This window comes from Berghia stephanieae, chromosome 12 (assembly GCF_034508935.2).
Source record: "Berghia stephanieae isolate SIO BIC M18660-M18661 chromosome 12, UCSD_Bste_1.3, whole genome shotgun sequence".
NCBI classification, from domain to species: domain Eukaryota; kingdom Metazoa; phylum Mollusca; class Gastropoda; order Nudibranchia; family Aeolidiidae; genus Berghia; species Berghia stephanieae.
Window position 1 is genome coordinate 9,626,610 of NC_088371.1, and position 27,882 is coordinate 9,654,491.

The 27,882-nt window shown below is 38.1% G+C and overlaps 3 protein-coding genes across 5 annotated transcripts in view; 1 reads left to right on the forward strand and 2 right to left on the reverse strand.

Annotated features, from left to right (window-relative positions):
* LOC144958063 (uncharacterized) overlaps positions 1–2,286 on the reverse strand; it is a 30,168-nt gene extending 27,882 nt beyond the window's left edge. The window contains exon 1 of the mRNA XM_078889663.1: positions 2,164–2,286. The gene's annotated coding sequence lies outside the window, so the exon portion shown is untranslated. The remainder of the gene's footprint in view (positions 1–2,163) is intronic.
* Positions 387–11,571, forward strand: LOC144957549 (uncharacterized). The gene is made up of 3 exons (XM_078888896.1): positions 387–702; positions 8,623–8,811; positions 9,566–11,571. Exons 1-3 carry the CDS (start codon positions 387–389, stop codon positions 11,569–11,571), a joined length of 2,511 nt encoding a protein of 836 aa, XP_078745022.1.
* A 1,178-nt stretch (positions 11,572–12,749) lies between these two features.
* On the reverse strand, positions 12,750–26,506 carry LOC144958060 (uncharacterized). 3 transcript variants are annotated; one of them, XM_078889660.1, is made up of 4 exons: positions 26,415–26,506; positions 17,555–18,236; positions 16,399–16,513; positions 12,750–14,573 (listed from the first exon to the last, which is right to left on the reverse strand). In XM_078889660.1, exons 2-4 carry the CDS (start codon positions 18,200–18,202, stop codon positions 13,435–13,437), a joined length of 1,902 nt encoding a protein of 633 aa, XP_078745786.1. In that variant the 5' UTR covers positions 18,203–18,236; positions 26,415–26,506; the 3' UTR covers positions 12,750–13,434. The 3 variants fall into 3 exon arrangements, with proteins under 3 accessions (XP_078745786.1, XP_078745784.1, XP_078745785.1); XM_078889658.1 differs by lacking the exon at positions 26,415–26,506 and adding an exon at positions 24,911–24,959; XM_078889659.1 differs by lacking the exon at positions 26,415–26,506 and adding an exon at positions 24,850–24,919.
* Positions 26,507–27,882: the final 1,376 nt, after the last annotated feature.

The following is a 27,882-nucleotide window of genomic DNA, read 5'->3' on the forward strand; positions in this document are numbered from 1 at the left end:
TAATAGAAAATTCCTGATGAAAAATAACGAAGTATTCACACGGTAAAAATCAACGAAATTCTAACTCCCATTCAACGAAATACGACGGTAGGAATTAATAAAATGGATAATGTAAAAAGTAGAAAAAAGTTTTCGCTCGTGACGCCATTGTAGTAACTACCGTGATTGCCAGAACTCGGTATTCTGGCTGTAGGACTCCATGGCTAGGATGGGTCCAGATAGCCGGTGAATCACGGAATTACTAAGTTAAGCAACTCAGTATGGTCACCACAATTTGAGAAAGATAAGAAACTTATTGAAGGCGTGCTTCGCAGAGCAACAAAATAATTCCTGGGTTGAAAGATAAGCAATATGAGGATAGACTGAAACGTATTGAAATTCCAAGCATGACATACAGACGAGTACGAGGTGATATGATTGAAACATACAAGTTTACACACAGTTTGTATCAAGTCGAGAGTAAACTTTTCGTCTTTGCAAACAATGGAACCAGAGGTCATAATTACAAGCTGCATAAACCAAGGTGTAACACATCGCTTAGGCAACACTACTTTAATCAACGTGTGATCGACCGCTGGAACAGTCTCCCTGAAACGGTGACCAATGCTCCAAGTGTCAACGCCTTCAAAAATAGCTTAGATAGCCACTTAGCAGATTACATGTTTAGCATAGTTGAACCGCCCATTAAGATCCCATCAAAGGGTTAGACGTATATACAGGTCAAAAGATCTGTTAGGGTTAGGGCCTTCAATTTATCAAAAAGTTTATATATTATAGATACAGGTCAAAAGATCTGACTGTTAGGGCTTTTTATTGACTTTTATCTCGAGGAACTGAATGCCAAGATCAGCAAAGGCACAAAACGCCTAATACGCTGGAAAACTATACTATACTATACTATACTAAAACTAGATATTAAATAGATAAAGTTAAAGTATAAAAATATAGCTTACCCTGAATCTAGGCGTATGGTATGGAGTATGGAAGGAAGGAGTGTCAGAAGGTTTTACGTCTGTTGTTAGGCATAGGGCTAAGTGAATGTAGAGAGTGAAGTGTCCAGAAGTAAGTGTCGTCTAAGAGTGTGGAAAGTGCGTCGTCTGTTGTATCGAAGTGTATAGCTTGAAGTGTAGGAGTAAGTGTGTAGTAAGTAAGTGTAAGTGTATCGAGAGGTCCACTCGGCTTTATATTATATGAGCCGGGTCAGCTCGGGACGAGGCAGAGCGGAAGTAGGAATGACCATTGCCAAGGTCACTAGCCGTACGATTGTTTACGGCTAGGGGAGGGCATCCGGGTCACCAAAAGGTCACCGATGCTTTAGGTTTTGAGAAGTCAGGTCATCGACGACTGAGAAGTTCCCGACCTCCACTTAGTTCTCGATGCTTTTCTCGTCTCGAGAATCTTGGTCATCGATGCTTCTCGTATTGAGTCCCGAGTCTCGAGACTATACTGCGTGAGCGACGCACGCGTTACTAACAATGTGTACTGTCTGCATTGTTCACCCCTCTCTCGTCGGCGATGATTCCAGCGAAGCTCGAGACTTTTTTGCGTCTCGATGCTTTTTTGAGTCTCGAGACTCAAAAAAGTCTCGAGCATCGCTCTAGTCATCGGTGCTTTCATTCAATACCTAGTCATTGGTATTGGGTATTGACGTTATATCATATTTTAAACAGCTAACAAAACACAAACGTCGTAAATAGATCAAAATGGTTATAGGTATCAATGTTTTATTATTATACAAAGTGAATTTATTTAATGTATTTCAAGTTTTAATACAAAAAAGCCATCCAAAGCTCAGTTGAAGTGCTACTTCTCGGGAATTCCCGACTTTTCCTTGGTCATCCAGTTCGGGAAGTTTTGAGTGTTGGTGGCCGATGACTTGAGGTATCATCGAGACTTCCGCTCGACACTATTTACGGCTAGAGATCCCTACAGAAGGATGGAAACTGTTTGTCTGTGGCCTATACCCTGACCCAGGGTGAAAAAGGCAATGATGAATGATGATGACTCCCACTGCCACTGCTGCTGAATACCGGATTTCGAAGCAAGCCGTGACCGTGAATCTGTGAACCTGCCTGGCCTCCCAACACTAGTCCATGGCGCCGTGGAAAGTAGCGACTTGATAATATAAATTCTTTCAAAAATCTATAAATCGGTACCACTTACCCGTGAGTATCAAACAACATTTAGGCGACATTTCTTTATAAAATAAAACAAATCTTGGGGCCAAATTGAAGTTTAGGAAGACTGATTCTCAACCTTGAGATGCTTAGTTAGGTAGTTGAGAGCACTTTATTGCCCGTCTTCTTTCACTTTTTCTCCTTCGCAATTTTCTCATTTTGAAATTAATTTTTCCTATTTTGAATCTCCTCTAAGGGGAATGGAAGACTCAGGTATTTTTGTCACCATCGTCATAATATATTCCGTTGCTAGAATTAGGGTTGAGAGGCAGGGATAGGGGAGGGGGGGGGGGGGGTAGTAGGAGAGAAAGCGAGGGATAGATAATAAAGAAAGAGAAAAGAAGTGAATATATATATTCACTTCTTCTTCTTCTCTCTCTCTCTCTCTCTCTCTCTCTCTCTCTCTCTCTCTCTCTCTCTCTCTCTCTCTCTCTCTCTCTCTCTCTCTTATATATATATATATATATATATATATATATATATATATATATATATATATATATATCCCTTCTCTTTATCCATTCTACGACCCACCTCCTCCTCATTCCCTCTTTTATTCTTCGCTTCCTCCTAGTCAAAGTCGTTTAGCGCCTTAAAGTCTATGTCATGCGACTGTTCCATGATTTCCATGTTACTGAATGAACATTAACATTGTTTGCTACCCTTCAGATCAGATGCTAGTCTGAAATAAAGTAACTGTCCGCCACACCCTAAAGACCTAGCCACCCAATAATTTGATTAACTCCCTTTGCTTGTGAGGCGAGTATTGATCACATTGAGGTATCGCAAATCTCACCAAAACCAAAACTGAAACTGAACCCCCCCCCCCCCCCCCCCCCCCCTCCAAAAAAAAAAAAAAAAAAAAAAAAAAAAAAAAAAAAAAAAAACATTGATGTCTTTGTTTGTTGTTTTTAAGGGTTTTTTTTTTTAGGTTTATGAGCGCCAGTAAAAAGGAAGAAAATGGGATAGTAAAAAGTTCTAGAATTACAATTAAAGCAGCCAAGAGAAAGTAAGACAACGGGGAACTGGGAACAAATAGGGATCAGATGTAGATTCTAAGAGCATACCACCAATGTACTTAGTTTGAAATCACCTATAAGTATAAGTCTCATCCGGACACAAGCACAAAATCCAACAAAGAGGAATGCACTCAAATGCTAACATTATACATTCAAAATAACAAATATAATAGTAACAGAGAGATGATTTACAAGGAAAAAAATATCATCTCCCAAAACAATTAAACAAAAAATTAAATATGCAGTTGACTTTCCCTCCCAGCTAGGACTCTGGCGATGGCCAGGATAAAACCAAGTAATCTCATTCTAAGACAAAGACAGAAAGCATGTTGGAAAACAGATATAAGGGGATAGAAGGCACAGTATGACCCCCCCCCCCCTGCCCACTATGGGAGGTCAGGAACCCCACCCAGATTGATGTCTTTATTTGCTTCTTTTCTCGTCTTGAATTTACATCTCTTCCTGATTAAAAAAAAAAAACAAATAACAAAACAAACAAACAAAAAACAAAAAAAAAAACCCAAAAAACAAGTCATTCTTTTATCCATTTTGATCCCGTTTTATTTGCGTAAAGAATGATAATTTACCTTCTACACATATAAACAGCTTCATTAGTCACTAGTAACTCTTATTGTTCCTTTTCATTGACTATCATAAAAGCATTAGAAAGAATTGAATATCATTTAAAAAACGAAATGGCACTTCGAAGTCTTTTTTTTTTTTTTTTGCTCCGATCTCTAAATTATAATTATTGATATTGCCAGTACTATTTCTAAAAAAAACAAAACAAACACACACACACACACACACACACACACACACAATGGCAATGCTTTTTCAATTTTCTAACACACTGGGATGGATCCTTACGCGTCTTTAGACTATTATTGATAAACTACCAGTAGTGGGTATTCCTATGCAATTACTTATATTATTATAGTTATCCTAGGTCAAACAACCATTTTGTCATGGCAACAACATGGCTGCCATGAGTGTAGAGCATAGAATTAAACGAATGAGAATACGTACGAAGCCTAAAAAGTGTCCACCAATGAAAGCATTCAGCGCCATTTTGTTGTTGGCTGAGAATGTAGTAATTACCATTCATTCGGTATCTATGTCAACATAACGACACAAGAAAAACAACAAACAATATCAAAATCCACAATAAAATGTTTCAGAACTGTTGCGTATATTTATGGCACAACGAAGCTGTCAAAAAATGAAGTTAGAGAATGTGTGTAATCATGTATTATAATAACCTGTAATGTGTTTTCCAACCACCACATCATCTACTACTACAACCACCACCACAATATCATCACTAACACTACTACTACAACCACCAGCCCCACATCATTATCACTACCACTACTACTACACCACCACCAGCACATCATAATCACTACCACTACTACAATCGCCACAACCACATCGTCATCACTACCACTACTACTGCAACCACCACCACCATATCATCATCATTACCACTACTACCACAACCACCACCACATCACTACCTCAACTACTACAACCACCACCACAATAGCATCACTACCACTACTACTACAACCACCACAACCACATCGTCATCACGACCACGACTACTACAACCACCACCATATCATTACCATTACCACTACTACTACAACCACCACTACCACCATATCATTACCATTACCACTACTACTGCAACCACCACTACCACCATATCATCACCATTACAACTACTACTACAACCACCACAACCACATCATCATCACTACCACTACTACTACAACCACCACCACATCATCATCACTATCACTACTACTACAACTACAACCACCACCACATTATCATCACTACCACTACTACTACTGCAACCACCACCACCATATCATCATCATTGAAATATTTTTTTTTAATTGAGCTTTATATAGTGCAATATCTACTAAATGTGCTCAAAGCGCTTTACAAGGGGTCCCTGGTCAACATTTAACATGTAGGACGGGACATGACGCCTGTTAGGCGATATTACAATTTTTCGGACAAAGACAACTCTGTTAACGGCCAGGTACTCATTTTACACCTGAGTACGGTGAGAGAATGTGAGTAAAGAGCCTTTTCCAAGGACTCAACTATGCGCCGAGCGCGAGGCTCGAACCCAGGACCTTCCGATCCGGAAGCGAGTGTCATACTACTAGACCACATAGCCGCATCATTACCACTACTACTACAAACACCACCACCATATCATCATCACGACCACTACTACTACAACCACCACCACCACCATATATCATTACCATTACCACTACTACTACAACCACCACCACATCATCATCACTACCACTACTACTACAACTACAATCATCACCACCACCACATCATCATCACTATTACTACTACAACTACAACCACCACCAACACCACATCACCTCACTAACACTCAGTACTACAATCACTACCATTAGGTTTTGGAGCTTTACTTCATTTGAAATAAGGAAACTTCGGAATTGTATTTGGCATTGTGTTTATATATCATAATATAATTCTAATCAGTTATCTATTTAGAACTAGATACTATACAATATGTATGCCAAATACCACCCCAATTCCCCTTTCTTGTGTGCGGGAATTCCTCTTTCGGCATTGAAATTGAGTGTGAGAGAGTCATCACTACACACATAAACAACAGAAACAATTTAAAAACAAGACTATGACACGCAACCACTCACACACGAGGCTATACTATTTATCCTTTTCTCTATATAGAATAGGACAAGACAAACAATAGCTTGACTCTCGCTACACTTCGCATTGATTTTTGTCGTCTCACGAGTTCAACTCTCGGTCGACCTGTCAATATTCCTTTTTGCCTCGGACGTAATCATTAATAGAATGTTGTGTGGTTTTGACCGTGAAGAAAACCTTAAGAAGTCACATTTATATCATTTTAGAGAGATCGTTTTGAATAATTTTGAGTTAAACGAGCGAGCAGCAACTTGTTTTCATGAACGGCCGATCAGCGCTTGTTTACTATAGTAACGCGATTCCCAGCCAACATCAAAATGGCGGATATTTTTCTCATCGAGGCCGCTGGTTGGTTAGCCAATAAGAGCACCGTACGGTTTCCATTGGGTAAATTCCTTGGTGTAGAGTGTATTATAAATTCGTCACATGTCTTTTGTTTAGTAATAAATAGACATCAAAAGCCAAGACAGATATATGAAAAGATCAACACCTCGTATAAAAACCAAGGCTGGAAAGCCATTAAAAAAATATTTTAAAATTACGGGTGAACGAAAATCGATAAAAATTAGGGATTTATTGAGGCTGTTCCATCATTAAATCATACCCTCTTACCGGCCCGAGTTATCAACTTAATTAACAATATATATATATATATATATATATATATATATATATATATATATATATATATATATATATATATATATATATATATATATATATCGTGTTTATTCTTGTTTTAATGTATCTAAAACATAAATTATGATGGTACCTTAATTAATATAATACATATTCATGTGGTTTTCGTGAACTTTATTTGTTTTTTGTCAATGATTTGAGATCTCATTCTCATGGCAATACGCTTCAACAGTCGTAACGTCACTTCCCTCATAATGACGCATGGCAACTTAGTAACTGGCTCTAAACCATCGGAACAATGGCGGACGCCCTTATGAAATATTTCTCCGATGAGCATAAAAGCGTATCCATCGGGGAAAAAAAAACATTATAGGGGAGAGCGGGGTGCATTGGGACGCAGGTGCAATGGGACATGGCTCAAGTGAGGTCTAAATGTGGACCATTATAGTAGGATGCTGTATACTTCCCAATCCCGTCGCTGATGTTACTGTTGGCAATATAAAAATTCTTAAAGAAAACCCAACAGATGTGACAGAATGGTCATTAACTCAAGAAACAGCTTGTCTAGCAGAAACAAGAAATATGACTAAGACAACAGAGAAGCCAATGACTATTTCTCTTGAACCACAATTTGACAAGAACACGTTCATTGAAGAACAGAAAAAGGACCCAACTTTAACATTATATTTCAATATCGCAAACAAAGGGACGAAATCAAAAGTTGAATACATTATTAAAAAAGATATTCTGTTCAGGTTACATAGGAAATGAAACAAAATGGCTAAACAGTTGGTCACGCCGAGTATTTACAGAAACAAAATCCTTGGAATAGCGCATGGTTCAATAACTTCTGGACATCTTGGGAGCTCTTCCACATTGAAGAGAATATCCGAGAATTTCACATGGCCTGGAATTACTAAAGACGTCCGAGAATATGTGAAATCGTGTGACACATGCCAAAGAAGAGTCGCAAAAGGCAGAATACCGAGATTGCCATTAGAGACAACCCCAGTAATTGAAAAAGTTTTTCAAAAAGTTGCAATTGACATTATAGGCCCTTTAACAAAATCAGATAGAAACCATACGCACATATTAACACTAGTCCATTACGCAACCAGGTGGCCAGAAGCGATAGCACTGAAATCAACTACATCGGATCACATAGCTAAGCATTGATGACAATTTTTACTAGAATAGGCATACCAAATGAGATACTCTTTACCCAAATTTCGTCTTCTGGTATGACTCCAATGTGCCATGTCAACTGATTGCTTATCTTATATCCATCTAACAGTTCTTTAGGGTAGTCAGAAACATTTTCACCGGATCCGTAAGTTGTTGGGATTGGTTGACTATCTACAAAAAATACCTTCTGAGTTATGTTCACAAAATTTGAAGCCAACTGCTTCCCATATCTTCTTTTCTTTCCTCCGTGTGGCAGATGCAATCCTGACATTTTCAAGAATCACCTCTGCATACTCAGCTGACTATATGTGAGGCCTACTTTTTCTTTCATGGCCAGCACAGTTTCCGTTTCACTCTCTCCTTTACGCCAGCTTTTGCGCTTATCTCCCTTCTAGTGTTCATTGGAAGTATTTTCAATTCTGTTGTCTGTTGTGCGTTAGTAGATGTGTCTGATGAGCCTGCTATTTGCCGTCTAACTCTTTGCATGAGTCTTGCTCTTTTCTTCTTGGTTGGTGTACGTACAATTGAAGGTCTTTCCTGGGTTTTATTATTTTTTTTTTTCAATACGATTGGTTGGCCTCCTGTCTTAAAAACAACAGTTTGCTCTGGGCTGGAATGGAGCTTTCTCCTAACAATGTGTGTTAACAGCTTCTCCTCTAATTTGTCAAGAGGTTCATTTGACTTTTTTTTTAAACGATTCGAAAAAAAGTTTGATCATCCCTTGCCATTTATCCTCGTGGTTGTAGCTGTGTTGATGGGGATTGAACTAGAGCCATGTCGACCAGTTGCCATAGGATGTAACGGTGTTCAGTGAACTGGGGATTGTGAAACATTAGTTGACAGTTCAATTTTAACATCAGTACTAGGTACTACTAGCGGTAGTAGTGGTGCTTGGTGCAGTACTGGCGCTGCTGAAACTGATGATGATGACGACAGTGTTAGTGCTGTTGATAATTGTGGTAGCTGTGGTATTGTTGGTGGTGGAGGTGTCGACAATAGTAGTGCTGGAGACACGGGCATTGAGAGCCGTGGTGGTAGAGATGGTAGTGACAGTGGTAATGCTACACGCAGGGGTTTTTTTTTCTATGCTAGACACACAGGTAGTGATGATGGTGACGACAGTAGTAGTGTTGGTGTTGGTAGTGATGGTGGTGACAGCAGTAGTTCTGGACACGCGGGTTGTGGTGGTGTTGGAGACCTGGATGGTGGTGATGGGAGTGGTGTTTGTGTTTATAGTGGTAGTGATTGCTCTGCCATCGGTGATACTTTGCCTTTCACTGATGATAATGATGATGATGCTGATGATGATGATGCTGATGATGATGATGATGATACGGATCTTACTGTTGTTTTGGTGGATGATTCGTCTCTAACAGGTTTACCTCGAAAATTAGATAGTGCCTTATGATGTGAACTAGTACTGCAATTTTCAATACTCAATGAGGGGTCAAATTCTTTCCAAAATTGTTCCGTTTGGGACAGCATCACTTAAATATTGGATAGCATTACATTGCTGCAACCCCTGTTGATTGTTCTTATTTTGAAGTCACATTTTGAACACACAATTTTTGAATGTTTATCCGCAACATCCACAGAAATGTTGATATTAAACATAAAGAATAATGCGTCTTGGTGACTCAAAAACAATTTTTTTTTTTTTTTTTCTCAATCTTATTTGTTTTTTTTGTTAAAGAACGACTACCGTAAAGTCTGCATAATTCATTAACAAAGCGTGAGTGTATTTCAAGCGTGTAATTCATTTTGTTATTAATCATACATTAACCCAATGTCTTTGTTATTATCTGCGAGGAATCAACAACATACATAATAAAGTTAAAGAATCGGGAATACCTCTTATCACTACCAGCGCCTGGCGAAACACTCAAGGTGCAGCTGTAGGAGGAGTAGGAATTTTCGTGAACAAACAAACAGAGAAATCTCTAGCTGAAGTCAACTCTGTCAACATGCGGATAATGGTAGCTACTTTTAATGGAAATCCTAACACAACAGTGATATCAAACTACGCGCCAGTTGAGGGAAGTGTCGACTGCAAGACCCATTATAACAAACTCTCAGAAACCTGGAATAAGATTCCCAAGCACAACTTCCTAATTGAGTATGGTGATTTCAATGCTCATATTGGTGAAAAGGACGCACCATTCACGTACCATGAAAACACCAATAGCAACGGCTCTTTTCTCCTAGAACATGCCAACGAAAGTAACCTGGCTATCACAAACACGCTGAGGAGAAAGAAGAAAGGCAAGCTATGGACATACATGTCAGACATGAATGGTAGAAAAACACAGATTGACTACATCCTAGTGAATAGAAAGTGGAAGAACTCAGTCCACAATGTCGAAGCATTCAGTAGCTTCAGTAGCCTAGGAGGAGATCACCGTCTCATATCTGCCACAATTCGCTTGAGTCTTCGAAAAAGCAAATCAACACCATCAAAAGTGAAGTATGACTGGTCCTCTCTAAAAGATTCAACTATACAGAACCAGTATACTATAGAGGTGAGGAATAGATTCACAGGACTTTGTACGGGAGAAGAAGATCCAACGGAACGATATGAGAAACTCATAAAAGCAAACCGGGACACAGCAGAGAAGCTAGTACTAGTACCGAGGAGAACAAAAGTCACGAAAAGATCCACCTCTAATCACCCACTGATTGTTAAAGCTAGAAAAGAAGCTCAAGATGCATTCAACCAACACCAACAAACACCAAACTCAGTAAATGAAGAAAGGTGGAGGATATCAAAACAGAAAATACAAACTGTCATTAGGGATATAGAAGAACGAGAGCTAGATACACGTAGTCTCAGTTTCATCCAGGAAGTGGAGAAAGCCGATGAGAGAAGCAAACATGGTGAAAGCTGGAAACTGATAAATAGAATAACTGGTAGGAAAGCAAGTCGACAAGGGATCCTCAGGGGTAAAACAAAAGAAATAAGAAGACAGAAATGGTTCTCACACTTCCAAACACTTCTGGGAGAAGATCCAGTCAGAGCAGCGGAAGATGACGTAGACCTAGAACCAATTCTGCAAGATATCTGTATAGACGAGAGTGACTTTACAGTGGATGAGATAAAAAAGGCCAAAAAGTCTCTCAGTGATGGAAAACAATCCGGACCCGATGACATCCCGCCTGAAGTATGGAAGTACTGTGACTTAGATGATATCCTGTTGGAGTTTACAAATGGATTACTAAACAAGAACGAAAAACTAAATCAGTGGTCGGAAATTGATCTTATTCCAGTCCCAAAGGGAGGAGACCTAAGTGATACCTCCAACTACAGGGGAATCAGCCTTGCCGCTATAGCTGCCAAACTCGCCAATAAGATGATCCTCAACAAAGTCCAGCCAGAGATAGACCCTCATCTACGTCCTTGTCAAAACGGCTTCAGACCAGGAAGATCCACGACTGCTCACCTCCTGGCATTGAGAAGGTTAATAGAAGGAGTAAAAAGTCACAACAAGAAGGCAATCATTCTATACGTAGACTTTAAGAAGGCCTTTGACTCGATACATCGCCCTACCATGATGAAAATCTTAAAAGCATATAGTATACCTCCTAAACTTCTCTCTGCTATTAAAAGAATGTATGAGAACACACGGGCAAAGTTTATCTCTCCAGATGGTGAAACTGAGCTGTTTGAGATCAAAGCAGGGGTGCTTCAAGGTGATACATTAGCCCCCTATCTCTTTGCAATTGTCTTGGACTATGTGATGAGAAAGACCTACGCTGGCATGAGAACGAGCTGGGCTTCACGCTGCATAGACAAAGAAGTAGGCGCAATCCAGCTATGATTGTCACGGATCTAGATTTCGCAGATGATCTGGCTCTTTCTGAACGAGGAGATGGACCAGGCACAAGAAGTCCTCAACAGACTTGAAACTGAGGGTGAACGAGTAGGACTATGCTGTAATGCTAAGAAGACAGTATTCCAAACCTACAACCAAGAAAGGCCAATTAGCATACAGGCAAAGAATGGAGAATGGCTGAAGGAAGTTGACAACTTCAAGTACCTAGGAGGTTGGACCCAAAGCAGTTCCTCTGATATTTCTGTCAGAAAAGCATTGGCTTGGAGTGCCTGTCACAAACTCAGGAAAATCTGGAGTTCAAACCTACAGAGGGAAATAAAGAAGAGACTGTTCCTGGCAACAGTAGAGTCAGTGCTTCTATATGGAGCAGCGACATGGACTCTTACAAAAGCCTTTGAGAAGCAACTGGATGGCTGCTACACCCGTATCCTGAGGATGGCCCTCAATGTAAGCTGGAAAGAGCACATAGCAAATGAAGAGCTCTACAATGACCTCCCCCCAGTGACCTCGAAGATTCAAAAGAGAAGACTGAGACTTGCGGGGCACTGCTGGAGACACAAGGAGGAGATTTCAAGCAGTCTTGTTCTATGGGAACCACCTGAGCGAACCAGAAGCAGAGGCAGGCAGAATAAAACCTACATTGACTGTCTGCTAGATGACACAGGAATGGACAACACCCGGGCGCTGCGTACGCTTATGGAGGACAGGACAGAATGGCGAAGACTTTTGGCTCATGTTGGGCGCCCCAAGGGGCGGCCTAAGTAAGTAAGTAAGTAAGTAAGAATACCACAAGGCAAATTTAACAAAAATTTTAACCGTTACCTGTGCCCTTTTAATTAGATGTTTTAATCATTTTAATCTTAATGAAAAATTACTCATGAAAATTGGTCACTAATTTCTAGAATTACTTTGTTCTTCGCATCACAGTTTCAAAAATATAATAATCGCAAGCTTCTAACTTAACCAAAAATCAAGTTTAGGAACTTAAGTAATTATAACGCAATTTTTAAGCAAATACTCTTTGCTTAAACGATTTACTGTAATTAAATTAAAAATCACTCAAGCCAATCACTTACACACAGTAGAGGCCGTTTTAGGGAAAAGATATATCTGTTCTAATAAGCACATGTCCTTAGAAATAAAAAAATGAAAGCTGCTGTAGATATAGTTACAATTCATTTTATTCTAGACCAGTGGGTATATTTGATGGCATGTATAGTGCCGGGGAGATAAGAAAAATAACAATCATATGCAACGTATTACGTTTGTCTGCAGGCAGTTAGCTCCAGCTCGCTGACCTCTGGTCAGGCACTCGTGTGGAGTGATGAATCACGCAGGTGCCATGAAAACTAAAATGAACGATGTATGATGAACCAAGCAATCGTGTCTGATGTGTCGTTGTGAATGTGAATTTTGAGTAAATTTAAATGCCTTTCAACAAGTCATGCATTTAAGTGGTCTTACTGTATGAGATCGGATGAGTTGATTTAAATATCAATTTTGAGTAAGTAAACGCTTTACCAAAAGTCACACATTATTATGGTTTATCCCCTGTATGAGTTTAAACGTGTACTTGTAACTGTGAACTCCGAGTAAATGCCTTTCCACAAGTGACACATTTAAATAGCTTTTCTCCTGTATGAGTTCTAACGTGTACTTGTAAATTTGAATTATGGGTAAAAATTTCTCTTCACCCGTATGAGTTCTGATGTGTCACAGTAAATCTGAATTCCGAGTAAATGTCTTTCCACAAGTCACACATTTAAGTGGTCTTTCTCCTGTATGAGTTCGGATGTCTTGATTTAAATATGAATTTTGAGTAAACGCTTTACCACAAGTCACACATTATTATGGTTTATCCCCAGTATGAGTTTTAACGTGTCCTTGTAATTGTGAACTCCAAGTAAATGCCTTTCCACAAGTCATACATTTAAATGGTTTTTCTCCTGTATGAGTCCTAATGTGTCCTCGTAAATGTGAAATCACAATAAATGCCTTTCCACAGGTTGGACATTTAAATGGTCTTTCTCCTGTATGAGTCCTAATGTGTACTCGTAAATGTGAATTCACATAATATGCCTTTCCACAAAAGACACATTTAAATGGCTTTTCTCCTACATGAGTTCTAATGTGTACTTGCAAATGTGAATTCAGGGCAAATGCCTTTCCACAAGTCACACATTTAAATGGTTTTTCTCCTGTATGAGTTCTGATGTGTCGTTGTAAATGTGAATTCACATAATATGCCTTTCCACAAGTGACACATTTAAATGGCTTTTCTCCTACATGAGTTCTAATGTGTACTTGCAAATGTGAATTCAGAGTAAATGCCTTTCCACAGGTCAGACATTTAAATGGCTTTTCTTCTGCATGAGTTCTAATGTGTCGTTGTAAATCTGCATTCAAGATAAATGCCTTACCACAGGTCACACATTTAAATGGTTTTTCTTCTGTATGAGTTCTAACGTGTACTTGTAAATGTGAATTCTGAGTAAATGCTTTTCCACAGGTTGGACATTTAAATTGAATTTTTCCAGTATGAGTTCTAACATGTACTTGTAAATCTGAATTCTGAGTAAATGCCTTTCCACAAGTCACACATTTAAATGGTTTTACTTCTGTATGAGTTCTAACGTGTACTTGTAAATGTGAATTCCGACTAAATGCCTTTCCACAGGTCACACATTTATATCGTCGTTTTCCAGTTAGGAGTCTTGAGTGATTTTGCAACTGGGAAGTTGTAGTGTTTTGAGATTTTGTATCGACTTGAGACTCATCTATTTCGCTGAAGTCAAATCTTTGGTCTGGTCTATTGTGATTTGTGGAAAGATGGTCCAAAGTTGTATCCTGATTGTTCTGGAAATCAGTGCCAGGCTCTTGCCATTCCAGACAACTGTTTGTAGTTTCATCTACGTCAATTTCAATTTGGATGTCTTCATGAAGTCCATCATTCAAAGACTGGTCACAGCTGTCAACATCGTTGCTATCTGTAGAAATAGACAAGAGCATTCTTACCTCCACAAAACAATAACTTAGAAATCTATTAAAGTGATAAATTATCCCCGATGAAACAATTACATGTTTGTGTATTATAATTATAACTAACATAAAAGATTGATTTTTAGATATTCATACCATCTTAAGAAAGTTGGTGGACGGATTGTTGACCAAAACTGGTGAGTCGGATGGAATTCCAAAGAAAATAGTTGACATATTTAGAATACTGTACAAAGAATTCTACTGTCAGGTCATCCATCAAGGGAAACATTTCCTGACTGTTTATTGTCACCACTTCTCTATTTAATTCTGATAGATAGGACTACAGAAAGTCACAAGTGACCAATTGTATTGGCATTGCATTGGATGTCTTTTCACTATCACCAAAATTGTACATAATAAACTAATTATGATATCACTAATTATGCTCTGATTGTCATTGGCTGATAATTGATTGGAAGGCCTGGGAGATCTAATAAACTGGAACCATAGATAAAATTAAAATACAAAATGTACATTGGGCACAGGCCTGTAAATGGTTGGTGAAAAAATTGTCGGAACTTTTAAACACGCGAAAATAGACACAACAAGACAAAAATATGGACACAACACAGATATGACACGTCAATTGACTAGTCAAATCATGTCACTTTCCCCTACTTATTTATAACGAGGTCCTTATTCTATGGTACCAAAAATAAAAAAATCCCAATTATTTGAGGTCCCAGGTCTGAGTTAGTTGTAAAATGAAAGGAAGAGAACAGTTCCTACCCTTTTGAAGGATGTGTATCTAGACGTCTAGTGCTCTAGTATCTTCATTCCTGTTTGTGTTAAATGTTTACGCTGATTCTTTCGTTTATTTGGATTAATTCTTAGAGAAGAAGAAGAAGAAGAAGAAGAAGAAGAAGAAGAAGAAGAAGAAGAAGAAGAAGAAGAAGAAGAAGAAGAAGAAGAAGAAGAAGAAGAAGAAGAAGAAGAAGAAGACGAAGAAAAAGAAGAGGAGGTGGTGCGGTGGTTGAGAGCTTTCAAAGAAGAATATATATTTCGAAGAAAAATAATTATTTCGCAATATTTTTTTTCGGTCTCACATTGGGACGGAACCAATAAAATATAGAGAAAACGATATGAGAAACGGAGATATGCATTTGTGTTGGTAGAAAAAGAGAGAAATCTTCCGGTCCAGTTTGACACACTTCTGTGTGTGCATTATTTACTGACTAGGTGTGTGTGTGTGAAGACGAATCGCCCGAACTTCGCGACCTCTCTCTCACTGGCTGTGGCACAGTAGCCAGGCTGTGAATACATCCACGTCTCACGGAGCGTGTAGGTGACATGATGGCTAACTGATAGACGGCATGTTTCGTCTTTGATGCGACAAATAAAAAGTTTTTTTGTTTTGGTTTTTTAAAGTCGGCATTTGAAACGGAATAAAATCTAATTTTTTCGAGGAACGAAATAAAAGTCTTTTATTTTCTTTTTTATTGGTTCTGTTCTTTGGAGTTACGAATTTTATTTTTACTATTATCTTTTTTTTAAATATTTCTTTTTAAGAACTTATAGAGCAAAATTGTACTGTCGGAAATCCAACAATAGACGGAAGATTTACAGGCCTGGTAACAATATGGCTATTATAGTAAAGGAAAGAAGGAATGTATTGCATTGACACGACTTTGGCACTTTGATAAACTCTTCACCTCCCCCCCTTTTTTTCTAACTCCAAAAGAAATGACGACAATAAACAGTTCCTTGAGAGGTCCCACATTTCAAACGTGGACAAATATTCAGTGGTCATCATCAACCTCATCATTAAAATACCTTGTACAGTCTTTATGACCATAGATGTGACCTCTGACCCCAAACTACAGGAATAGACTGGCCCTTCACAAGTTGTTGTACAACTCTGGTCTCCTTTGTTGACATTACAGGGTTCCTGAAAAAGGAAGAGAATACAGAATAAAATGAAAAAATACCACGAAGCTACAGACCCTTTTCAGGTCAGCTACTTTAGTGCCAACCTGTGGCCACAGTGCACAACAATTTTTGTAAACAAAGAGGGACTGGCACTGTGACTTCACAGATATTCTTAAGTGTATCACGTTATACTATAAGATGGTCTTGAAGTGAGATTAACATTTCTTTCTTTGTAAAGAATATAATATCAATTGAAACTCCTATCTGGTAGACAAGAGACATTCTTTTGTTTTTGTTATTAAGGTTTTTATGGCGCTGACGACCCATTTCGGGTCGTTTCAGGCCCAGTAAAAGGAAGAAAATGGGATAGTAAAAAATCTAGAATTGCAAGTAAAGCAACCCAATAAAAAGAAATACAAAGGTGAATGGTTCAAATAAGGAACAGATGTAAATTCCAAGAGCACCTATCAATGACCTTAGTTAAAAATCACCTAAAAGTCTCATCCAGACACCAGCTATGGATCCTACTGAGAGGAATACACTTAAATGTCTACAAAATATATCGAAAACATAAAACATAACAATTCGTAAAAGAGAGATGAGTTACAAGGGGAAAAAATCATCTCCAAAGACTAATATGTACTAAAAATTTGATTGTTTCCCTCTCAGCTAAGGACTAAGTATCTGTCATGTAAACAAATGGATCTTGTTGATATTTTGATGTGATCGATTCAGAAAATGTGAACTGAAATTGAGAGTGAAAAGGTTTATATCAAGTTTGGACAAACAAACAAACAAAACAAAATATAACTGGTCAGTGTAAGGTCCATTCGTCCATTTCAAATTTTCAAAACAAGTGGGCAACATGATAGAATTGGTCACAGACTGACGAATACAGAGAGAAATGACGAAGAGTTCAATTTTTTATCAACTTTGAAATTGGTAGACTGCTGTGTTCAATATCTGTTACTTTCCAATTTGTAATCATCACCCTCATCGTCATTGTCATCATTATCATCATTATCAGAGACCATGTGTAAAAGAAAGAATGTTCTCTCACCTGACAATGTATCCCCAGTGGTGATGTCATAGAAGAAATCTCTGTTATTATTGTGCCGTCAAGTTTAATTTTATCACTGACATCAATGCTCTGTGAGCCTTCATCTTCTCGTTTAACATGGACGTCATTAAATTGTGTAAAGGTATGGGAAGAGTTCTCTGCCTTGATGTCATCTTGAAGTAGAACCTTTACATGAGAGAATTGTGAATAATTGGTGGAAGATTCTTCTGCCTCAATGTCTACAGCTTCAGGTTTAACATTGACGTCTCTGAATTGTGAATAAGCGAGGAAAGACTTTTCTACCTTGAGGTCTACAACTTCGATGTCTTTATCTTCAAGTTTAACATGGATACCATTTAATTGTGAATAAGGGAGGGAAGAATTCTCTGCTTCATCTTTGACCTTTACATTGACTTGCATGGTCTGTTGATGAAACTCTGGTATATTTTCATCTTCTACTGATTCAAGTTTAACACCAACATCAGAAGACTGACATAAGGTTTCTGGTGATATTTTAGTCTCCATTAGATCTTCTGTCGCTACAACATCTTCCAATCCAACATTCGAATGTGATGTCTTGGAGTGTGTGAAATCTTCATGTGAAAGCCACTCACGTTTGTCGGGTTCAATTTTATAAGACCCTTCCATCTTTACTTCTCTCTACAGGATGTAAGGAAAGACACTGGAGAAAAAAAAACAAGACAAGAAATGGATGAGAAAATGGAAAAGATGTCAAAGAGTGCTTGTTTTGTTGTTATGCTAGTCTGATGGTGCTTTAGGTAATGACAGGTCATGTAAGCATCAAGTGCCTTTCAATGGTCTCTGTTCTTTTCATCTTGAAAAGACTAGATGTGTCTAATCATCCATTTCTAAAGGCTATGTCTGGGAATAATCAAATCTTTCAAGTAAAACTATGTCTAGCAATAACAAGAAGACGACCTAAATTGTATTCCCCTGAACCTTTTTTTTTCACCAGGCTTGCCAGATTAATTATGAAAAATATGAAAAAAAAATAAGTAAAGGTCATCGAAAACACACCGGGTTTTGAAAGAACGTATTCAAAGTAATTGTTTTGTTTGTTTTTAGAGGTCTAACAGACTTGGGTCATTTAAATGCCAGGAAAAGTAAGATGACAGGCTTAGAGAAAAGGAGGAACAGAAGTAGATGATAGAAGAAATGTACCTCTATATCTAGTCTGAGATGTAAATCGTGATCTTACTTGGATCTTTGTCGAAAATGAAAATATACAACTAACAATAATAATAAAAATAATAATAATAATAATAATAATAATAATAATAATAATAATAATAATATAATAATAATAATAATAATAATAATATAATAATAATAATAATGATAATAATACAATAATATAATAATAATAATAATAATATAATAATAATAATAATAATAATAATAAATAATAATAATAATAATAATAATAATATAATAATAATAATTAATAATAATATTAATAATAATAATAATAATAATAATAATAATAATAATAATAATAATAATAATAATAATAATAATAATAATAATAATAATAATAATAATAATAATAATAATAATAATAATAATAATAATATAATAATAATAATAATAATAATAATAATAATAATAATAATAATAATAATAATAATAATAATAATTAATAATAATAATAATAATAATAATAATAATAATAATAATAATAATAATTATCCAGTGGTGATCGCCTAAATGCTCAGTGGTTGGAAAGCAGAGGAAACACATTGAGGTGGAATGGGCATTTAGATGAAGTTGATCAAGAGCATGATAAATACATATAATATATGATCATTCATATCACGCATTTCAATCGATTCAGACTGACTATTGCACTCCACACTGGTTTATTTGTTCCATAATCAGACTACTTTTCACCAAATTTCCATTTCAATTAGTACAAATTGTCTGCTATGCATCCTTTATTGTCGCAGCACTGAAAAATATATGTCAGTGCCTAAAGCTAATGCCTTCACATTCACATCTCTTGTCACTGGGGATAATGTGCTTCAAATGCCTTATCTAAGGTCATAACGCAAGGGCCAGAGTTTTCCAATCATTGCTACCCACTCGGCCATGGACTACGCTCAACTTCTGAATCCGAATCTTCCTTTAAGGTCATGAAGATCTAGACATGAACAATAACATTAAGGTGAAAATTCAGAAGTGATCTAGAAGCTCTGTAAAATAAATCTAAAGTTGGTGCAGATGTAACTTCCCGCTGTAAATTCAGGGAGATGAAACTGTCCATGTGAAAAGTCCTGGATGTTCATGTCGGTATTTGAAAATCAGGATTTGAAATCTCCACCAGGTTGTTCTTTATCTTATACATTATGGCCAGGCATGCTACTTTCCTCAGAGTTTGGAGTGATTTCCATTCAAGTTGATCAATCATGCTGCTCAGACTTGATGTTTTCTCATAATTTCCCATAACAAAATGAGCGACTCGTCTCTGTACTGCCTCCAGTTTATCAAAAAGATGTTTTATGTGTGGGTCCCAAACAGTGCATGCATATTCAATTTGTGGTCGAACTAATGACTTGTAAGCATATGATTTTAGGCTTGTTGATTTAATCTTTAAATTTCTTTGGAGGAAACCCAGGGTCCTATTTGCTTGTTGTGATGTTGTTGATGTGCTCGTCCTATTTTAAGTCTGACTTTATTGTTATTCCTAAGCGTTGGCTGGTGTTATGTGCTTTAAGGTGTGGTTTTGTAGCTTGGAATTATTGCATATGATTAGAGATTTCTTTCTGGAGATGGAAATGACATTGCATTTCTCTGGATGAAACTCCATACAGTGCCTCTGTTCCCAAGCCGCCAGTTTCTCGATGTCGGTCGTGTTGCAGATGTGCTCCATCTTCTTGTGATTTTATTATCAAGTATGCAATTTTCACAGTGGTGCGGTCACATCAAGAATTAAGACATGTGTAATATACATACACGTAAGCAGACATTCACACACGCAAACACTCATAAAAATGGGGAGGATCTCGAACGCTCAGTTGGTAGATACGGCACTGAAAATCGTGCTGAAACTGAACATTTAGTAAAAAGCCTGGATTTCTGTGATCTAGCCTGAATGACAGTACCACTTGCAAGAGTAATTAATTACCGCTGCAGACGACTGAGTAAAGGGAGATCACTGAGTAGGAAAATTATGCATAAAACATGCATTTCAAAATTATTCTGTGACTAAATTTTCAAATTATGAGTCAGGTTTTCTTCAGTTTACTTAAAGACCCATCTTTCTTCTTTAAAACTGCTCTTAAATGAAAAAAAATTCATCCAGAAATAAATTATTACAGTATGAAATAAAAAGGCACCTAAAATTTAGTATTTTACCAAAAGTACATTGAATAAAATATGAATTATATTATAATGTCACCGTACAGATTTGATTATTTTACTTTATGTGATAGTTAACTTGTTTTATTTTATCATAGTGGAAACATAATTGCCAGTTAAGCAATGGTTATTGAGTTATGGTCACTTGAAGTTAAAATCCTTGAAAGTGAAAGAATGTAATGTTACTTACAAAGTAAATAATTTGAAATACGTCTTTATATTGTTATGGGTAATCCTTATCAGTCTTTTAAAACCATAAATATCATAAAGCCAATATTTATCATGGGTTCTCTGTCATTTAAAGGACACCAACAATTGCTTCTTAATCTTTAGATATGACTGTGGTATATATCTCAAGTAATATCTGATCAAACAATACCAGATCCATATCCACATAGGGGCAAAAATTCCGCTTTTCACATTTCCAATCGAGGAAAATTTTAAAAAAAAATCTCTAGTAAAAAAAAAAAGTGAGCTATGGTTTATTTCGTCAGCATCTCCTATGGTCAATCAACACACATTTTGTGTGTCTGATTAGTCCCTTCAAAGTGTGTGCAGCTGATGTCAGATTATATTATATTTTTAGGAGGGGAGTTGACCAAAGTTTTATTATTATTATGTTGACGCCAATATATGAGGTCAATGACCTCGGTAATATTATATGTTGGCTCGAATCTGTAATATTATTGCATAAGGTCAGCTTTTTTCACGATTAAATTTTATCCCTGTGTATTTGTGTGTATGTGCCGGCCCGCACGCTTGTTTGATTAAGTGTGTGTTGAGGAGTGGGGGGGGGGGGGGGGGGGGAGGAGGGTCCAGACAAGGACCGTCCATTCAATACTTTGCTCTGAGACTGAGACTGCCAGAACATGCGTGTCCTCTATTATTATTTGACACACTTTTTAGTCTTTACACAACCTGCACATTTTTACACATATTATATTTTATCATTTGAGTACTTTTGGATTGTCTATTACATTTTCTGTTGCAAAGCATGTCATAGTCAATAAAAGTAAGTTGATTCCTCTTTTTGATCTCAAATTCAGCTGTTTATGTATTCTGATTCCTCTTTGGGGCTATTGGGGGTTCGATCACCCGCCGCTGCATTGTGTGACCTTGAACAAGTCACCTCGCCCTAGCTCAATTTGCCATGCTGCACTGCGGCTGACGTTATTCCAGTCTTCCCTTGGAATAGACCCTAGAGAATAATAATAAGGAAGCCGCTATTTTCACCGCACAGTGAAAATAGTCTGTCATGCTATTTTCACCATACGGTGATAATAGCCTGACCGTGTGTAGGAGGCTATTTTCACCGTACGGTAATAGCTTGGTGATTTTCACCGTACGATGATGATAGTGTGGGAGACTTTTTTCACCGTCCCGTAAATTATGGTGGATGGTTTTCAGTGTACGGTGATAATAGTGTGGGAGACTTTGTTCATCGTACCGTAATATCTTGGTGGACGATTTTCACCGTACGGTGATAATAAATTGGGAGACTTTTTTCACTGTCCCGTAATATTTTGGTGGACGATTTTCACCGTACAGTGATAATAGTGTGGGAGACTTTTTTCACTGTACGAGTAATATCTATGTGGACGATTTTTACCGTACGGTGATAATAGTGTGGTAGTGGTAGACTATTCACCATCACGTAATATTTTGGTGGACGATTTTCAGCGTACGGTGATAATAGTATGGGAGACTTTTATCACCGTATGGTAATATTTTGGTGGACGATTTTCACCGTACGGTGATAATAGTGTGGGAGACTTTTTTCACTGTACGAGTAATATCCATGTGGACGATTTTTACCGTACGGTGATAATAGTGTGGTAGTGGTAGACTTTTCACCGTCACGTAATATTTTGGTGGACGATTTTCAGCGTACGGTGATAATAGTATGGGAGACTTTTATCACCGTATGGTAATATTTTGGTGGACGAATTTCACCATACGGTGATAATAGTGTAAGAGACTTTTTTTCACCGTACGGTAATATCTTGGTGGACGATTTTCAGCGTACGGTGATAATGGTGTGGAGGGCTATATTCAGTGTACGCTGATAATAGTGCAGGAGACTTTTTGCACCGTACGGTAATATCTTGGTGGACGATTTTCACCGTACGGTGATAATGGTGTGGAAGGCTATATTCAGTGCACGGTGATAATCGTGCGAGAGAGTACATATATTCATTATAATTGTGTGGAAAGCTATATTCATTGTACGGTGATAATAGTGTGGGAGACGATTTTCATCTTACGGTGAAAATAGCCTGACACATTATTCACCGTATGGTGATAACGGTGTGGCAGGCTATATTCACTGTACGGTGTTAATAGTGTGGGAGACTATTTTCACCATACGGTAATATCTTGGTGGACGATTTTCACCGTACGGTGAAAATGGTGTGGAAGGCTATATTCAGGCAGTGTACGGTGATAATAGTGCGGGAGACTACATATATTCATTATAATGGCGTGTAAAGCTATATTCATCGTACGGTGATAATAGTGTGGGAGACGATTTTTATCTTGAGGTTATATTATTCACTGTACTGTGATAATAGTGGGGCCGACTATTTTCACCGTACGGTAATATCTTGGTGATAATAGTGTGGGAGACTATTTTCACGTACGGTAATATCTTGGTGATAATAATGTGGGAGACTGTGTATTTTCACCGTACGGTAATATCTTGGTGGACGATTTTCACCGTAGGGTGATATATGTGGGAGACTTTTTTCACCATCCCGTAATATTTTGGTGGACGATTTTCACCGTACGCACGGTGATAATAGTGTGGGAGACTATTTTCACCATAAGGTCATATCTTGGTGGACGATTTTCACCGTATGGTGATAATAGTGTGGGAGACTTTTTTCACCATCCCGTAATATTTTGGTGGACAATTTTCAGCGTACGGTGATAATAGCCTGACACACTATTTTCACTGTATGGTGATAATGGTATCTTGGTAGTTAACAAACTTCGCGGCGTTTATCTGTGTTGAACCCATGACCTTAAGAAGTCGGGGGTAGCGGCTCAAGATAGACATAGAGATTGAAATCATTATTGCTCGAGTTGTGAATAGCTCATACTCATACAGTAGAGCCACGCCCTCCCCGGCCAGGTGTTGTTGTACCAGAAAGGTCGCGGGTTCGAGACCCCATCGCCGCCACGAAATTGCAAAGCTTCATCGGTAACTGTAACCAATTCTGAATCTGCCATCCCGCCTGTATTATTATAGCTTTGGGAGGCCTTCCGAAAGCTCATCATGCCAAATATTCGCTCCTAAGAAAAAATACAACCTAGTACCTTTAACTACCCCTAATAGGAAAAACAAAACAAAACAAAAACAACCCTAGGACTGCTTTGCACTGCCTTTCAATACCTCACAAATCAAAATGGCGGCCGATAATCAAAACAATGGTCAAATTAGGAAATTTTTAACTTGGATGACAAATTAAATAAATAAACGTCTGACAAAAGGTCCAAAGTGAAAAGTACAAATTGGAAGAAATGCTATAACGAGGAGCTTTCGGGAGGCCTCCCTTGTTCTCGGCAAACTTTTTCTTTTTTTTTAAACTGGTCTGCACGCAGGAAGAAAATGATGTCGGGTCGAATTCTAATAGTCTGCTGGATGCATAGGCACATACGTCACAGTTAGTATCATGGCTTCTGATTGGCTAATACATACGGTGAAAATAATCTGTCAGGCTATTATCACCGTACGGTGGAAATAGACAAAAATTCTATTCTCACCGTACGGTGAAAATAGTCAGTCCGGCCGTAATAATAATTCCCTTATGGGATGAATAAAGGGAATCTGTGAACCTCCAGCAGGGCGTCGTGGAAAGTAGCCATTACTTGATAATATAAATTATTTTAAAAATCCTTAAATCGGTGCCATTTACCCATAAAGTATCAAAAAACATTGAGGAGACAATTTTTGAGGCCAAATTTTAGTTCACGTACCATAACCATAGGCAGATTCTAAGACTTCAGATGCTTAGCCAGGTAGTATGAGCACTTTATTGTCAATTTTCTTTCTCTCTTTTCTCATTCAAAATTTTCGCATTTTAAAATTATTTTTCTTCCAAGTTTGAATCTCCCCCGGTTTCGCATTTAAAATTATATTTCTTCCAAGTTTGAATCTCCTTCTCTAATAGGCTTCAACAGTCATGACGTCACTTCCCTCGTAATGACGCATGGTAACTTAGTAAATGGCTCTAAACTATCGGAACAATGGCGGACGCCCTTATGAAATATTTCTCCGACGAGCATAAAAGTGTATCTAGAGGAGAAAAACATTACAAATATGATCATGTTTTGACTTTTAGACATTCTGATCACATGACATATGAAAAGTTCTAGCCAGCATGAAGAATAAAAAGTACCCATTTTCTTTGTTTAGAACCAGGCTGCTCGCCGTTGCTGGGCGACGTGACACCAGACTAGACTAGTGAATCCAATTGCCGCCCGGAGCCGCCAGGAGCCATTCAGAAGCCTCTTGAACTGTTTGGATACTACCTGGAACCTTGGGGGGGGGGTCGTCCGGATGCCGTCTGGTGCCGTCCGGAGGTCATCTGTCATTCTGAGGCCATCCCGAGACCTTCAGAACTGTTCGAAGCCGCGCGGAGCAGTCCAGAGCCGTTTAAATGTCGTATGGAGTCGTCCGGAGCCGCTGGAGGCCGTCTGAAACATTTAGAAGAAACCGTCTGTGGCCACCTAGAGTCTCAAGGGGTCCATCCGGATGCCGTCCGGAGGACATCTAAATCATCCTGAATCACCTCGAGGCCCCCAGAGCTTCCCAAAGCATTCCAGATGCATCCCGGAGCCGTCCGGATGGCTCCAGAATGCTTTAGACGTTAGATTACCCCGGACGGCAGCAGACGGTTCCGAACGACCCCCGGAGGCTCTACGTGGATGCAGGCAATGTTTCAATGGCCTCCGGACAGTCCCATAGGGTATTGGATGGATCCGGACGTTTATAAGAGCTTAAGAATGTCTTCTAAATGTTTCAGATGGCCTCCAGATACTGCTCTTCGCGGCTTCTGGAAAGCTTTCGGACAGCTCTGGGGGCGTCAGGGTGGCTTCAGAATGCTTTAGATGACCTCGTGCGGCTCCGGACAGCAATTAGTAGGGCCCAGGTATATATATATATATATATATATTGACAAATTGAATAAATATACGCCTGACAAAAGATCCACGGGTGAAAATACTAATTGAAAGAGACGATAGGCCGATGAGCTTAAGGAATTATTCCATTAATCTGCGAAATAAAACAGAGAACGAAAGGGAATGATAAACTGCTAAATCTACCTTGCCCTGTATCTCGTTCTAGAATCAGTGTCTCAAGATTATTTTTTAAAAGGAACTGTGTTTTCAGTCCACCAGTGTACTGAAAACACAGCTGGGTATTCAGTCCACTGGAAACAAAAATATTTAAAAAGGACCAAATATCGTCGATACTTACCTTAGTCAATACTGGCCTATTGTAGGTTAGGCATCATCATAAATGGATAGGCATAAAATTTATGGCAATTTGACGGCTTAATAATATCATTTACAGAGTTTTATTTACTCTCGGAAAGTCTTGATTGAGAGTTGCTCGAAATCGGCGCCCGAGTTTCTTACAGTGGCTGCCAGATAGCCATTGGCCTGACCAATTTGACCAAAATTACTACACAGAGAATAATGTTTCTATCATTAATTTTAAATTAACATTAATATCTATTTTTAATTTTTCCGAGTCCGTTAGAATTTTTGTGATTATCAAAACCGATGATTTTTCCATGGAGATCAGAGTTTTAGTATTGTTTGCCCAACAAAGGTTCAATTTGGTCACTTTTCACATCGATCACTGGCCTTGACCACGCCTGTACCCCCCCTCCCCCGTCCTCCCGGGCAGTATTGACTTTGTTTTCTTCCAACATCCTTTTCTTTCAAAATCATCCCTTGTCCTTTGTCTTGTCTTGTAAGGCTAGTCTATTGTTCATTGTCTATCATGTCTTGTAAAACTAGGATTTCTTTTACTGGTATCCCACTTCTTCCATTCTACTAGCCCTAACATGACCCCAATGACATCAAAAAGCGCCATCAAACCTTTAAAAACAATAGAGGCCTTAAAAGAACGTAGAGTCATCTTCCTTAACATATACATCTATTTTTAATGTTTCCGAGTCCGTTAAATAAAATGTTTTTGTGATTATCAAAACCGATGATTTTTCCAAGGAGATCAAAGTTTTAGTATTGTTTGCCCAAGTAAGGTTCTACTTGGTCACTTTTCACATCGATCACTGACCTCGAGCACACCTGTGTTTTTTAATGGAATTGGTATCCCATTTCTTCCTTTCTACTAGCCCTATTTATCTTTCTCTCTATCTCTAAGCTCTCCCACCCCCACTCTCTCACTCTCTCTCTCTCTCTCTCTCTCTCTCTCTCCCTCTCTCTCTCTCTGACACTTCCTCAAACATATTCAAGACCCTATAACTATAAAGTTGTTCTCTTAACTTTTTGTATTCTATTTTTTTTTTTTTAATTTTTTGTTTTGTTTTGTTTGTTCGTTTTTGTTTCGTTTTCCCCCCGAGTCATATTGTTACGTACAAGGAATGCACAAGGCAATAAATTTTGACGTCTCACTGTGTTCTGATTTAAAATAATAATATTGAAAGTGAGTAAAAGTAAATCAATAAAACTTCTCAAGTCACAAGGAATGGTGTCAACGTGTTGAAGTTGAAAATTAAGAATTTTTTGACTGGTATCCGATTTCTTCCTTTCTAATAGCCCTATCTATCTATCTCTCTCTCTCTATCTCTAATCTCTCCCACCCCCTCTCTCTCTCTCTCTCTCTCTCTCTCTCTCTCTCTCTCTCTCTCTGACGATCCCTCAAACATATTCAAGAGCCTATAACTATAAAGTTGTTCTCTTAACATTTTTTTTGT